The 13,936-nt window shown below is 49.7% G+C and overlaps 1 protein-coding gene across 5 annotated transcripts in view; it reads right to left on the bottom strand.

The window, feature by feature from the left end:
- The window catches only part of LOC125747163 (filamin-B), a 52,489-nt gene that overhangs the window by 1,277 nt on the left and 37,276 nt on the right, over positions 1–13,936 (bottom strand). Inside the window, exons 26-47 of one of the 5 annotated variants that reach the window (XM_049022025.1) lie at positions 13,167–13,290; positions 12,911–13,064; positions 12,081–12,270; positions 11,698–11,945; positions 11,146–11,238; positions 10,028–10,127; positions 9,547–9,687; positions 8,105–8,233; positions 7,839–8,012; positions 7,453–7,611; positions 6,944–7,147; positions 6,269–6,421; positions 5,790–5,912; positions 5,132–5,314; positions 4,431–4,697; positions 4,188–4,325; positions 3,591–3,706; positions 2,611–2,743; positions 2,029–2,205; positions 1,196–1,414; positions 561–761; positions 1–184 (exon numbers count right to left, since the gene is read on the bottom strand). The exon at positions 1–184 is cut by the window's left edge and continues 1,277 nt beyond it. In XM_049022025.1, coding sequence (XP_048877982.1) covers positions 1–184; positions 561–761; positions 1,196–1,414; positions 2,029–2,205; positions 2,611–2,743; positions 3,591–3,706; positions 4,188–4,325; positions 4,431–4,697; positions 5,132–5,314; positions 5,790–5,912; positions 6,269–6,421; positions 6,944–7,147; positions 7,453–7,611; positions 7,839–8,012; positions 8,105–8,233; positions 9,547–9,687; positions 10,028–10,127; positions 11,146–11,238; positions 11,698–11,945; positions 12,081–12,270; positions 12,911–13,064; positions 13,167–13,290 — 3,610 coding nt within the window. Of the gene's footprint in view, positions 185–560; positions 762–1,195; positions 1,415–2,028; positions 2,206–2,610; positions 2,744–3,590; positions 3,707–4,187; positions 4,326–4,430; positions 4,698–5,097; positions 5,315–5,789; positions 5,913–6,268; positions 6,422–6,943; positions 7,148–7,452; positions 7,612–7,838; positions 8,016–8,104; positions 8,234–9,546; positions 9,688–10,027; positions 10,128–11,145; positions 11,239–11,697; positions 11,946–12,080; positions 12,271–12,910; positions 13,065–13,166; positions 13,291–13,936 lie in introns of those variants that run through there. The other 4 variants (XM_049022024.1, XM_049022027.1, XM_049022026.1 and 1 more) reach the window with 4 other exon arrangements.

Genomic DNA, 13,936 nt, shown 5'->3' on the forward strand with positions numbered 1-13,936 from the left:
GGCACAGTGATGTGGAAGGGTGAGCCGGGGATGTGCTCCTCGCCCCACTTGACGGCCAGCACGTAGCTGCCCCTTTCCTTGACCACGTAGTTGACGTTGTACAGCTGGTTGCCCATGTGCCTGACGGACACCTCCTCGCAGGGGGTACTGGGCCCGTGCACACCCACCAGAAGCATGTTCCTGCCTGCGACGTGTAGAGAGAACAAAGCCGCTCACACGGGGGACACGCAGCTAGACAACGTGCATTCGAGTCTGCAGAGGATGGCGTCGTCTCCTCGCATTTCACAATGCGCTCAGGTTTGTTCCTGCCCTATGCTTAGCAGATTATTTACGCAAAGGTGACTCACGCCATATAGTTGCAAAGAGTATATTTATATAGCTGTACGTCGTCGTGCAGATGCATGAAGAGCCTTTTTGTCAAGGCAAGAATTACGGAAATCCCTGAACCAGCAACATACTCTAGCAAAATCCAGCTGCTTAAGTGATAATACCTTTAGTGCTTTGACTATGCCGTCTTTATGCAAGTAAACCAAATGTTTTGCATGTCCAAAGCAGCTCACCAGCTTTGCTGCAGTCCACGGAGAAGCTGCTCTTCTGACCCACGAAGGCCTTGCTCAGGCCTGGCCCTTTGCTGAGCACCTTGCTGGCGTCAGAGAAGGGGCACGGGACGTTGTAGCTGGTGGGGGTAGCCGCCTTGCTCACCGGCTCCACCATCAGCGTGGACGTCTCACTAGCGTTGGTCACGTTCACCAGGCGGGACCCTTGAAGTTAGTTTAAAAAGTCAATGAGATATTGATTGGCTAGTGGTTGAGTCAAGAAATATGTAGGTGTATTGCATGGTTGCCGCAAATACTGGGGCGAATTCAGCAGAGGTTTTGAATTGCTTAAGCTGACATACTACAGCAGGCGTAACGGTGTTTTCTTTGGCTGCCTAAAACTTTTACACGGTACTGTAGTTTCTTTAAATGTTTGCCCAGGGCAACAATTTGAATTCATTTACTTAGAGGGACCTTTACCAAAGCAGTGCACCAATGATAACCCTGGGAATTAAGGGCCTCGCCCATGGGTCCAAATGAAATCATTTGGCCATCCGACCATGGGATTTGAACCAGCAGCCTTCTGATCACAGGCACAGTATCCTACCCTGCCGAGTCACACACCTTCCCAGCAATTGCAATTAGAAGGTAATAGGCACCTGTCACTTTGGCTTTAAAGGGGCTTCCTGCGATGTGGTTGGGCCCCCCGTATTTGATGCTGATCAGGTAGTTCCCTGGTGCCAGCGGGGTGTACTGCACCCTGTAGCCCTCAGAGCATTCCTGGCACTCCATCTTGACCTTGGAGGGACCCTCGATGGTGACGGTCAGGGACCCGGGACCGGCTCTGGTGTTGTTGATGGTGAACTCAGACTGGGTACCTGGGGCGGACAGACGGCCGTTCATGAATGTTAGCAGGGGGGTCCTGAATGAAATATATGCAGTCATCACTCTATGCTATACTAGCATCCTGTTAATGCTAGCCAATGCCAAGGGAGCACTAGGGCCCAACCCCAATCTCACTCCACAGACAGGCTGGGAAGGGTACAGGCGAATGTTAACAGCTAAACTAGTGAGTAGCTCTTCTGCTCACTCGTTGGCGGTAACCAGTAGTTTGTCTTTACGCCTCCCCCAACTTGCTCTTTGTAGAGTAAGCTGTCCACAGTAGAGTAAGCAGCCACATGTTGGGGCGCCCAGGGAGCTGGGGGTTAAGGGCCTTGCTCAAAAACCCACAGACGTGCTGAGGCTGGGCTTGAACCAGTGACCTTCTGATTACAGGCACACAGGCTTAGCCCACTGAACCACTCACTACCACCACTCAAACCAAGCATTTGCACGGGGCCCCTGAGATTTGGGCCCCCTCCCGTTGGTCACTGAAGTCACTTTTTTTAATGGGCCCCAGACACAATATACTGGCCCCTGAGTACCGGTCCTTGGATCATCAGATTGTCCCTATGAGTCTCTGCTGGAGTCGGCCGACCTTCAGGAAAGTTACCTGTGATGCCCTTCTCCAGGCCCGAGCCGTAGGCAGTGACGAGCCCTGCATCTCCCGCCTGCCCCGGATCGCCCACGCGCACCTGGAAGGGGCTGCCCGGGATATGGACGCCGTTGAACTTGACATCGATGAGGTGTACGCCATTCTCACGTGGGATGAAACGGATGGCATATTTGTCTGGAGAGGTTTGAGTGGGCAGATGGAGATTGATCAGATAAATCTCAGAGAGAGGAAAGAAGCTGTGAAATAGAGTCTATGACCACACCTCTCTGTTTAATACTAATGACAGGGGTGGCTAAAATGCTAGAATTTCCCCAGCCTTTAAATTCCAACGTAGTTAAAAGAACAGCCTGGTAGACAAGGGACTGTTGACTACGCAAACCAATAGGATGGTGGCTGCCAGGAAAAGGCCCGCCTCTTTGCAAGTTTCTGCTCCAATGAAATCACAGCAGGCAATACTGGGGAAAGTCATATAGAGGAATGTTCAGGCTTTGATTATGGAAAACAGCATAGGAGAGCTGATCCCATGACCTGGGAAACACGGGCAGGAAGGTGTGGAGACCCTCATGGGTGGAGCCTCACCTTGCTCCAGCTCAGACACCACGCAGTCCTCCAGCGTCCCCGAGGGACTGCGCACCCTGGCACTGATGTGGCCCTGTGCCCCATTTAGGCGCACCGCAAACGACACCGGCTGGTTCGCCTTGAGGCCCGACTCCTGGGAACGAGTTGACAGAGGACAGTTAAGCACCTCCTCCCCCCACCCTCCTGCCCACCCCCCCGGACACAAATATGAACGTTACAGGGAGGAAACCAAGCTGTGGCCTTGTAGACCTCTTAAGATCTACTCTACGAAGCTTCAACTCAGCTCCTAAGGAGGAGGATCCTTTAGCAACATTAAGCATGATCCAAGAAAATGAACTTTACCTGAGCCCACCTTCAACCAACTAAAGCCGAGAGAGGTAGATGCACTGGTCTCCAAACTCTACAGATCAGGAAGTAGGGCAAGGGGACTACAAGACTTGCTAGGCTGAACTACAAAAGCCAGACAGGCGAGTGCGCTACAGGAGGGGCTTTTGGGGGGTGTTGGAGACCGTGTCTGCCTCTCTCTGCGTTAGCGGAGCTCGGGATGGGCTGGAAACGTCGCTCCTGTTACAGGCCTTTAAATGAAACACAAGGGAAACACCCAGAGTCGCACACAAGCCGGGGGGGTGTCTGTGAGCTCTGTGAAACAGGGCCGGCTCAGTAGTGGCGACCCCCGCAGGGCAGGAACAGTGGAGGATCAGAGGCGGAAATTTGCAAATGTGAAAAATTTTGCGTTGCAAGGATTTAAAATCGCAAATAAAGGGCAGGGGAGTTAAAGTCACAAACTGTCACTTTTTGGCAGCACGGCCAAAACGCTGCCAGAATCAGTGTCCCATCGCAGGCGTCCGATCGTCAATCGCCTGAGGATTTGCTCTTAAGTGACAGACTCGACACCATTGCCTTCGGTGGCCGCCAATGGAGGCCCTGCCCCTGGCGAGCCGCAGACACGCCCGGCATGGAGATGTTTCCTCGTGCCTCACCTGAAGGCTGGTAACAGTCAGGCGGCGGGCGTCGTCCAGGGGGGCAGAGGCGGGCACCAGGAAGGGGCTCTCGGGGATGTGCTCGTCATTGAACTTGACCGACACTTCGTAGTCGCCTGGGAGATGCAGTGACAAACAAACCCTGTTGCATAAACGGTGTTTGAGGACATTAGGCTGCAGGTAACTATAGCTCTGCTGTTGCCCCTGGAGTGATATTCTGAACCCGAATTCCTTCATGCAGTTCTCAGCGGAAACAGATTAAAAACAAATACCTTTTACAAAGGCATTTCCCTTTAAGAAAGCTATTTAAAAATAACTAAAAATGTAGTAACATGACAGAAGACATGTTCCTACAGCCTACATACGTAAATACTGACTTATTTCTTCTTTAGGCTCTTTGCACACCTGTTACATCACTGCATACTGCATGCTATTTATGGATATTTATGATTATTTAATGTCTCTTTATATTTATGACCCCTGCTTCACAGTTCAGGCAAGCAAACATATCACTGCACATTGGACTGAGTATAACCGAGTATGTGACTTACAACATTTGACTGACTGAATGACTTCAATGACTGACTTATTGCATACCAGGCTCCTGGACGATGTAAGAAACCCCACAAGACCCATCCTTGCGGTCCTCGAAGGAGATCTCTGCTCGACTGGGCCCTTCCACTGCGATCGACAGGCCGCCGGCTCCAGCCTCTCTCGTCCAGATGTTGAACTCAGCTGCAGGGGAACAGATCGGCTCTCGACTTCAGATAAACGACTCGGCACCAGTGTTGAAAGGATGGTAGAGACTCGGCCCGCTCTGCCCGACGCGTCTGGCTGTACCTGGCACTCCGGCTTCGGCTTTCTCCAGCCCCGGTCCCCCGGCCCGCACCTTCCCGGCCCCCCCCTCGCCTAGGGGCCCGACCGTGAACTGGAAGGGGCTGCCAGGCACGTGCTGGCCCCTGTACTTGACGACCACGGTGTGGACGCCCATCTCACGCGGTACGAAGCGCACGCAGTAGGTGTTGTTGCCCACGGCGACGATGTCGGCCGGCTCAGTGCTGCCGGACGGGCTGGTGACCTGAGCGGACACGTCGTTGACGTCGATCTCTGGCAGAGACGGAGAGAGATGGAGAGTCGGGCTGTCAGCACTGAGCAGGGCGAGGGCAAGGCCAGCGGGGGGGCAGCTCAGCAAACAAGCGAAGGTTGCCTAGCCATCGAAACAGCATAAATGTGATAACACCCATCGGTATAATACTGTTTTCAAATTTAAATCCAGTTTTCTTAATTTCACCAGTCACTGCTATAATCATATTCAAAATATGGATAAAAATGAAAAGTAAGAAGCAATACAAAAGTCAGATACTGTACTAGCATGGCCTCACTCACATAAAACCATGCATTTTTTAAATCAAAACAAAAACAAACACACACACACACACACACACACACACACACACACACACACACACACACACAGATAAATCAAAGAGGAGCGCGTTCTGCCAACCTCATTGTCCACATGCCCAGTGCTTATAACGCACCCTCCAGCCCAGAGGGCCGTGCCAGGGGGGCGGCACCGATCCATGTCCCCTCAGCGCGTACGGGCTCCTGGCCAGGCGTGCCCCATTCGCCTGCCCCCCCACCCCGGCGACGCAGAGAGCAACAGGAGCGATAGACCACATGAGACAGAATCTCCCGGGAGATGGCCAGGAGAAACCATGTCACTACAGGGGGTAGGGGGCGGACAGAGAGGGGGGAGAGAGAGAACAGGAGAGAGAAGGAGAGTTGAGGAGAGAGGGCAGGAACAGCGAGGACTGGAGACAGATCTGGGATGAGAACAGCAAAGGAGGAAAGAAGCTGTGAAAGTAGAGGAGTCAAAGGCCACACCATGCTATTTGGTGATAATGGTATTTTCTGAGCCTTTACACTTTAATGCAACTAAAAGGGATGGTTTGGTGGACATCCAATAGGTTGGCGCCAACCACCAAAGGTCCGCCTCTTTGTGGGTCTCTGCTCCAATGAAATCACAGCAGTCACCACTGAGCAAAGTCAAATACGGGAATGTTTAGACCTCACTGTGGTCCGGTTTAAGACGCAATGTACCTCGGAGGGGGAGGTGTTCTGCTATCAAAACTGGAATGAAGACTAAATAAGGAATCACCACGGAAATTGGGCTCCGTTTTAGAAGGAAAAGCTCACCTGGGATCTTGAGGTTGAGGTCGCAGACACTACCCACGGAGGCGACGGAAGCGGCTCTCTGGCGGCGGCTGATGCTCTCCCGGATACGTCCCTCTCCCGCCACCTTCACGGTGAAGGGACTCCCTGCCAAAAAGCGACGCACAGCCATGAGCCCTCTGGAACGGAACAGCCCTGTGCCCACCTGACCGACATCTGCCCTCAGGGACCAGCAGGGCGGGCACTACATCTACTTTAATGGCTAAAATCAATATGGCCGCCCCGCTCTACCAAGTATAGGGTCATTAGTTGTGGCTTTTCACTGAAATAACAAAGCGAAGAGATCGCTCACACAGAACGTAAACACGAAACAACAGTAATCAATTACAAACGATGTGAAAGCTGCTGTGTAGTTAAAAGTAGCTCAACGGGAAGACGTCAACAATTGCTAATTAGCCTCTTAGCCCAAGAAGGAACAGAAAGGTGCAACCAAAGCTCCTTACCAGGTATGTGCTCCTCTGCAAATCGGATGGACACCAAGTAAGCACCAGGCTCCGTGGGACAGTAGGACACCCCGCAGGTGCCGTCATCCAGGTCATCTGTTTGGATGTCTACCTTGCTGGGACCCTCGATGGCCAACGCAAGGCCTCCGTACCCTGAGACAACCCAGATCAATCTCTTATGAAGGAAGTATGGGTAAACGGCAAAACAAAGGCTAGACGTTATATAACGCCAAGCCTGAATGTCACATAAAAATCGCTGGTAGCATGGTAATTACCGAAACTGCGATGAATTCAGAGTAATTAAAGAAATGCACTTAATTATGTGTGACTCCTATTGAGATAAACAGCCTAGATTTACTTTTCCCAGTCCTGTGGGACTCCGGCCCATGTTGAAACCGAAAGCATAAAATGCAATTAACCATAAAACTGCCATGCACTCCGGGTGCCTGGGAGTGTGTAACCACTAGCCGGAGACTGTGGGCAAAAATGGGGGGGGGGTTAGCGCTGTGGGACAAATGTAAATGTGGCGCAGATCCTAAGAACTCACTACGAACAAATTGCGTTAATGGGCATTTTACCACGCTCCCAAACCCACTGAAAGCACTGAAACTTATTCTGTGAAGCAGTACCAAATCACACTGACACCCCCAAGCCTTCCGCCATAAGCTCACTCACCGGCCTCCCGCGTGTCCACCACAAAGTCGGCCGTCTCAAAGGTACGGCCCTCGACCAGGCCCTTGCCGAACACCTTCACCTTGCTGGCATCGCCGATCTCGGACTGGACCACCATGATAGTGACGGGGCTGTTGGCCACATGATGGCCGTTCTTCTTGATACTGACCAGATGCTCTCCCACCTCTCTTGGGATGAAGGAAATGCCTGAATGTGCAGTGGGGGGGGGGGCAGAAAACCTATAATTCCACTCAATATTTTATAAGCATTCCATCTCTGTACCAGAAGTAACACTTCTCAAAAGGAAATAGGCAAAAGCAGCAACATTTACAACCTACGAACTAATTGTAACCCATAGAACAATCCTAAAAAACACAGTGTGTTGATGTCGCTCTGTAACACGGAGTTTATCATTAGCAGATGCTGGTTGAAGCAGCACACATGGCTTTTTAATGTACTCGTTAATAGATCATCACAAACAAAGCGCACTTCTGGGGACAAGCCGTTCTCACCAATGTGATTGTTGGACTGTCTCTTGAGCAGGCATGGCTCGTCTCGGCCCGACGGCGCCTTGATGTTGGCAGTGAGCAGGCTCAGGTCCGCCTCTGTGATGTCCAGCGAGAAGTCGGCTGCAGAGCCCAGCTTCACCTGCGACCTCCTCCTGTTGTCCTCTGCAAAGGAGCGCATCAACACCGCCGTTAATCTGGGGCCTTCTGATTCATGATTCACCCGACCATGTCCTACCCAAGATGACCAAGTAGAAACGGCACAGACACAACAGCTTTGGCTGACGTCCTTAAATAACGAAAGACCAAAGGCAGATGTTGAGCCCCAATGTGGTTGGAGCTGATCTGTCACGGACCACTGCTGGGTGAGTCTCAAGGACCACGGAGCTTACCAGTGATGCGGGCGGTGAAGGGGCTGCCCGAGATGTGCTTGTCATTGTAGCGCACCAGGATGTTGTAGTCTCCTGGCAACGTGGGCAAGTAGGCCACAGTGCAGGTGCCATCTTTGTTATCTGTGCAACTGATTTCCGCCTTAGAGGGGCCCTCGATCGCCAGATCCAAGCCACCTGCTCAAGAAAGTATACGACAGGGGGGGGGTTTTGGCATCTTTCCAGATCGTTGAAATTTGTATCCACATACAGCTCGTAATCAGACTCACCTTCTCCGGCATCATCAGTGAATATGGTGAAGCTGGCGATCTTGTTAGCGGTGCCATACACCAAACCCGGCCCGTAGGCGGTGACGTTGGGGCTGTTGACGCTGTTGACGTAGAAGCGAAGGGGGCTCTCTGTAGGCAAGGAAGGTGGACAGGCGGCAGGAGACATGAGAAACTCAGTGATCTCACGAAAAACACGCAAAATGAGGCGGGACGTTCCCGCTGTCACCGGTTCTGGCAAAATTGGCATGCTCACTTTGCCCTCGAGCAGTCAATTGACACAATGGAAGGTCTGCGTGTGAATGAACTGAATGGGAACGCAGCTCATTTGTCATGTTTTCTTAATCACTTCACATCAGCTAAGCAAGTACAGACCTGTGGGAACAACCCTTTACATGAAAAGGAATATTAATAACTGATGAAACTCTTGATAAATGATGCTTCAAAATGTTGTTATACTTCATATCCTTCCAATTATAGCGAGGCCCTTCTTCTGGAGGGATTGGCTGTTGCAATAAAGTCTCCCTGTTGAACATTCATTTCAAAACACAGTGTAGAAAGATGATGCAAGCAAATCACAACAGCAGCCTGCTGTTTACATGCCAGAGAAATTAACGTAAGCAGTCATGTTCCAGAATAATCTTGAGTAACTGGATTGGCAGAGACGAAGGGCATGAATGGTGCAGATCATTTGAAGCACATTGGAGATGTGACCGGGGTCATCATTAATAAATATAATAAATATACTAAAATAATAAAAAGAATTTGTGAACTAAATAAGACATGGAAATACTATAAATATTGTTTCCGCAACTAATTGAAATAAAATAAAAACAAAACGACAAACCATTAATAATATTCCTGGAGCATTTGTCCAGTTTTTTGTGTAGACAATGTAAACTGTGTATTCATGTAGGATTCCCTAAAGATCAGGCACATAAAATAACTGCACAACCCTCAGTCTGTCCCTAGAAATAAAGGTAGTAAAACTTAAAGTGAAACCAAAAAAACTGAGAAAACTAAATAAAAATATATCTTTAAAATAAAAACCAATGAAATCACACTGAAAGCTAACTGAATAAAAACCAAAAAAAAAGAAAAAAAAAATCAAACCTACACTTTGTCCAACTTGAAACAAGCTGGGACCTGCGATACAAACATAATCCCAAGCCTGATGTCATGGAAAGGTTTCCTTTCAACACCTCACATAAATCAAAATCAGCATGGATTACTGTTTGTGTCTAAAACCTCTTGAAGGTGGATTATTCATCTGCACAACATCAACGAATCCACACCCCCCCCCAACCACTCCCATGTGCTATAGAACAAACATGATCCCAGGCCTGGGGGGATTGTAAAGGTGAGATGTCGCAGTCACACGGCTCATTCATCGGACCGGGGTCCCGGCTCACGCCTCAGGACGAGGAATGGCGTACAAGACGGACCTGGGATGTGATTGCCGTTGTACTTGATGTGCATCTCATGCAGGCCCGGCTCCGTGGGGGCGAACTTCACGGTGACCGTCCCGTCCTTGTTGTCTATGATCTCAGGCTGGGCAGTCTTGCCTGAAGGCATATAGACCTCACCTGGGCAGGAGGGGTAAAGAGAACATGGTCCTACACTGGTAATTCAAAGTAGGTCTGATGGTAGATCTTCTGCATGGAGCTCAAGAGAGGGCAACTGATGCACCAGTGCAGTAAGACAGATCAAATTTTGTAATTATTTACCTCAAGGCTCCACTTTCCAATAAATGGACTAAAATCACAGACGTCTACAAATTCAACCTGAAACCCAACTTTGCTGCATTTACGTTTTTTTGTCCAAAGCGACATACGAATAGGCAGGCCGAGCTTCCGATGAAGGGCCAACAGGTGCTTAGGGAGAGGAAGAGAGATTGTTGTTGTCACTGCACAGAAGCCGTCTTACCTGTGATTTCCCCTTTCCTGAAGGCGAATGGGATAACCATGTCAAACGGTCTAAAGCCGGTCCCGTTTATGTTGTTGGCTGGCATGGAGCCATCGGTCACCTGGGGCAGAAAGTCTGGTCAGGGTGGGTAAGTACTGTTACCCTACATGGAGCTGGTTTCCAAGCGGTACAAAATGTGGGCCTTATGAGGACCCCTAAGGATTGGGTTAAGAAACACTGAGCTAAAGGGCTCCTTGGTTCATAAGGTATGTAACGAGGACAGCCACTCACAGGTCCATACAAACTCTCTGTGCATGTTTGCCTCACATTCTGTTGTTTTCTTTCTCAAAAGGGCCATGAGGCACAATAGTATGAGGTAAACCCTTCCAGTAAAACCTACCCCGTAATTATGTAGGCCTGTTTTATTTTTAACCCGAGCTTTAAAACAAGCCGTCGGTACAGTAACCTACCAGTGCACAGTAATGTTACACAGAAACGCATGCAAAATCAGTTACACGGAATTTCCTGCAGTCATTTCTAGCCTCACTGTCTGTAAAGTGAGGAGAGCAGCATGCTGAAGTGTGCATGAGACAAAGGGTAGAGAAGAGCTTTTGGGGCAGAGGACAGGGCTAGATCTGGCCGACAAGAAGCTGCAATATAGGCCCTTACAGGTTCTTAATTCATTATTACATCTGGCTCGTGCATTTTTCGTTTTCTAATGAAAATAAAAAAGGTCTAACGTCTATATTCTGTAACGTTTATATATTTCTGACAAAGTCCTACGTGCTTAATGAGCATCTCTGTTCTTCCTCATCATCACCATCATCATCATCCCACCAGTTAGCTTCATCACTGGCACCACCCCCGACAATGATTAGCGAAATATAGAAGTTACATCCTTCGTTTAATTCTCTTTCAGCTCATAACAGCCCCCATGGGAGAAGATCTCCTAGCAAGTGTTCCCAAAGTTATTTAAGCTTGAGACGCCTGCCTAAGAGTGTAAGCTGGACAGACAAACAGAGTTACAGGAACCTGAGGAGAATGGTAAGGGTCCACCGGCGACGGGCGAGTCAAGAGGGACAGGAATGAGATTATGAGAGCAGTTTACAGAGAAAAGGAGGAAGGGAGGGAGTGTGTACCCAGGACTGGAAGCCAGGGGGTGCGGCCCCCGGGGCGGCCTGCTGCTGCTGCTGGACGGACTGCTGAGCCACCAGGGCAGGTTCATCCATAGCCTGGTGGGGGGGGGGGGTGACCGTTAGTGATTATTTTCAAACACTTTTCAGACACTTTAAGGGTTTGCAGGAATTGTACCCATAAGCTAATACCAATACCAATTTATTTATAAAGCACTTATAAAAACAACCACTTGGCTGACCAAAGTACTGAACGTCATATAACAAATACAAACAAAAAACACAACCAAAAGCAAATAAAAGCAAAAGAGAAAATCAACAACGAAAACAAAACAGAAGAGTCTCAGTCAGCACGATACACTGGATCGAAAGCCAGCGAGTAAAAGTGGGTTTTTAAGCGAGATTTAAAAACAAGAGATGGAGCTTCCCTCAGGCAATGGCCCATCATTCCGACGTTTTGGTGCAGCTACCGCGAAGCTAAAACAAATCCTACAGAATTGGCATCGCACATAGAATTCCACAGGTACTTCATGCACAGAACCCGGTACTCTCTCTCACCGTGACTTTAAAGGGACTGCGGGGAATGTTCTCTCCCCCGAAGCGTACGTAGACCACGTACGTTCCCGGCCTGGGGGCTGTGTAGAAGATATCAAAGGTGCCGTCTTCATTCTCGATGACCTCTGCTTCCACCTCCTCTCCGTCTGGGGTGACGATGACGCAGGAGACCTTGCCCTTGCCAGCCCCCTTTGTGTTCACCATGAAGCCCACCTCCTCTCCGATGCCAATGACTGGGCCAAGGCCGGTACCTGAGGACGTAGACGTAGACTTTCAAAACCTGCTCTGAAAACTGCTTCACCCAGTTAAGATCCGACACCCCACTAGACCTTAAAAGTTCAGCTTCTGGTAGCAAGACCCATAACGGAGGTGGATGTTCTCCATACCTGCGACGGTACACTTGCTGGCATCACCGACTGCGGTGGCACGGATGCGGTACGGTGAGGTTGGGATCTCGTCACCCCCGTACTTGATGACGATGGTATACCGGCCAACCTTGTCCGGAATGTAAGACACACGGTACGTGCCGTCCTGGTTGTCATGGATACTGACCTTCTTCGGTTTACCTTCCTGGTCCTGGGAAACCAAATCCATGATAGAACATTCAGACTTAGCTATCCAGCAAGATCCTCAGGGACAAGATGACTGAGAACAGTTATGAATTTGTGTGAGGTGCCAAGCGGGGTTGGAGAGTCCAGATTTCAAATATTTACAGTGGGGGGGGGGGGGGGTCATACATTTGGGAATGCTTTAACTGCTACAATTGCGAAAAATATTGGGGTTAATTTTTCTCCAGAGAAATGACCTCAGTGCAGATGCCTACTACATGGGAAACCCGGGGGCTGTTTGGCCCCCCAATTGGACACCCTGCTCGCTTCATTACAGCCCTTTTCACACCACTAGTGGCAGGCGCCGTGTCTCGAATGCAAGCATGTGAAGATTAACAGCATTTGTGAGAAGAGTGTCTTCTTGCAGAGATCTCTGTACCAAGTCGAATACTATGTCTGGTGGAAATCTTCCAAGTATTCCAGAAAAAGTATGTTTTGAAAACATGCTGGCAGCAGGAATTATCGCTAGCAAACTTTGTGTGATAGGAGGGAGTTTAGCATCTTAAGCTGATAATCAAGGTTTCCAGTCACCTATATTCTTGGGGAATTAACTGTGGGAGTTATTAGCACAAGGGTCTTCAGTAAAGCACCGGGAGGTTCACGCTCACCGTGATCTGCACAGACAGCTGACCTTCTCCAGCGTCCTTGGCGTCGATGGTGAACTCCACTGGCAGGCTGGCGGGCAGCCCAGTGCTCAGGCCGGGCCCGCTGGCACGCACCTTGCTGGCATCGTGGGTGGGCAACACACGGAACTTGAAGGGACTGCAAGGATCACAGGTGACAATGCGGGTCAAGCGAGGGAAAGAGTCAAATGGGACAAATGAAACTGAATGAAAAGAGGATAGAAGCTGGTTGGCCACTCACCTGTGAGGCACTTCCTGGTCAGCATACTTGACCACCACAGAGTGCGGTCCTTCCACCAATGGGGTGTAGGCCACAGTGTGCGTCCCATCCCCATTGTCCGTCACCTGCACTGGCTCGGCCATCCCTGTGGACCAGCACACCATCTGTGTTCACCATGCACACCATAGCAGTGTTTCTCAGCCCAGTCCTCAGGGACCCCCCCAGACAGTCTATATTTTTGCTCCCTCCCAGCTCCCCTCACACCTGAGCCAAACATGGTGTGGGTGGGTCAGGAGCTGGGAGGGAACAAAAATGTGTTTGGGGGGGGTCCCCTGAGGACTGGGTTGGGAAACCCTGGCATCAGGGATTCAGATTTGTAATGCAAAGTGAAAGTCAATTTTACGCCAATTAAGGCACTCTATGGATTATACTTCCAATACATGCAACTGGTGTAGAATTCAATCAAGCTAAGCATGCAGTCTGCACAACTTGATTACCCTCTGCACTCTTAGATTTCATCCCACTGATTTTGAGCATGGGAGGGGGGGCACCAGAACATCTCAAAACAAAATGCACTGATAATTGATTTTCCTGGTTTTAATAAAAACCGCAATTTGCTTCCTTTTATTTGAAAATACACTGGTGTTGAAAAGAGCACATTCAGCTACTTTATCCCCAGGGTGTTTTAATGGAGGGTTTAGCCAGTGTGGTGGCTATTGCCTCCATATTAAAAAACACAATTGCAGTGGAACAGAATTTACAGGTATGCATTTATGTTCTTGAGTCCACTG

Source organism: Brienomyrus brachyistius, chromosome 8, assembly GCF_023856365.1.
Source record: "Brienomyrus brachyistius isolate T26 chromosome 8, BBRACH_0.4, whole genome shotgun sequence".
NCBI lineage: Eukaryota > Metazoa > Chordata > Actinopteri > Osteoglossiformes > Mormyridae > Brienomyrus > Brienomyrus brachyistius.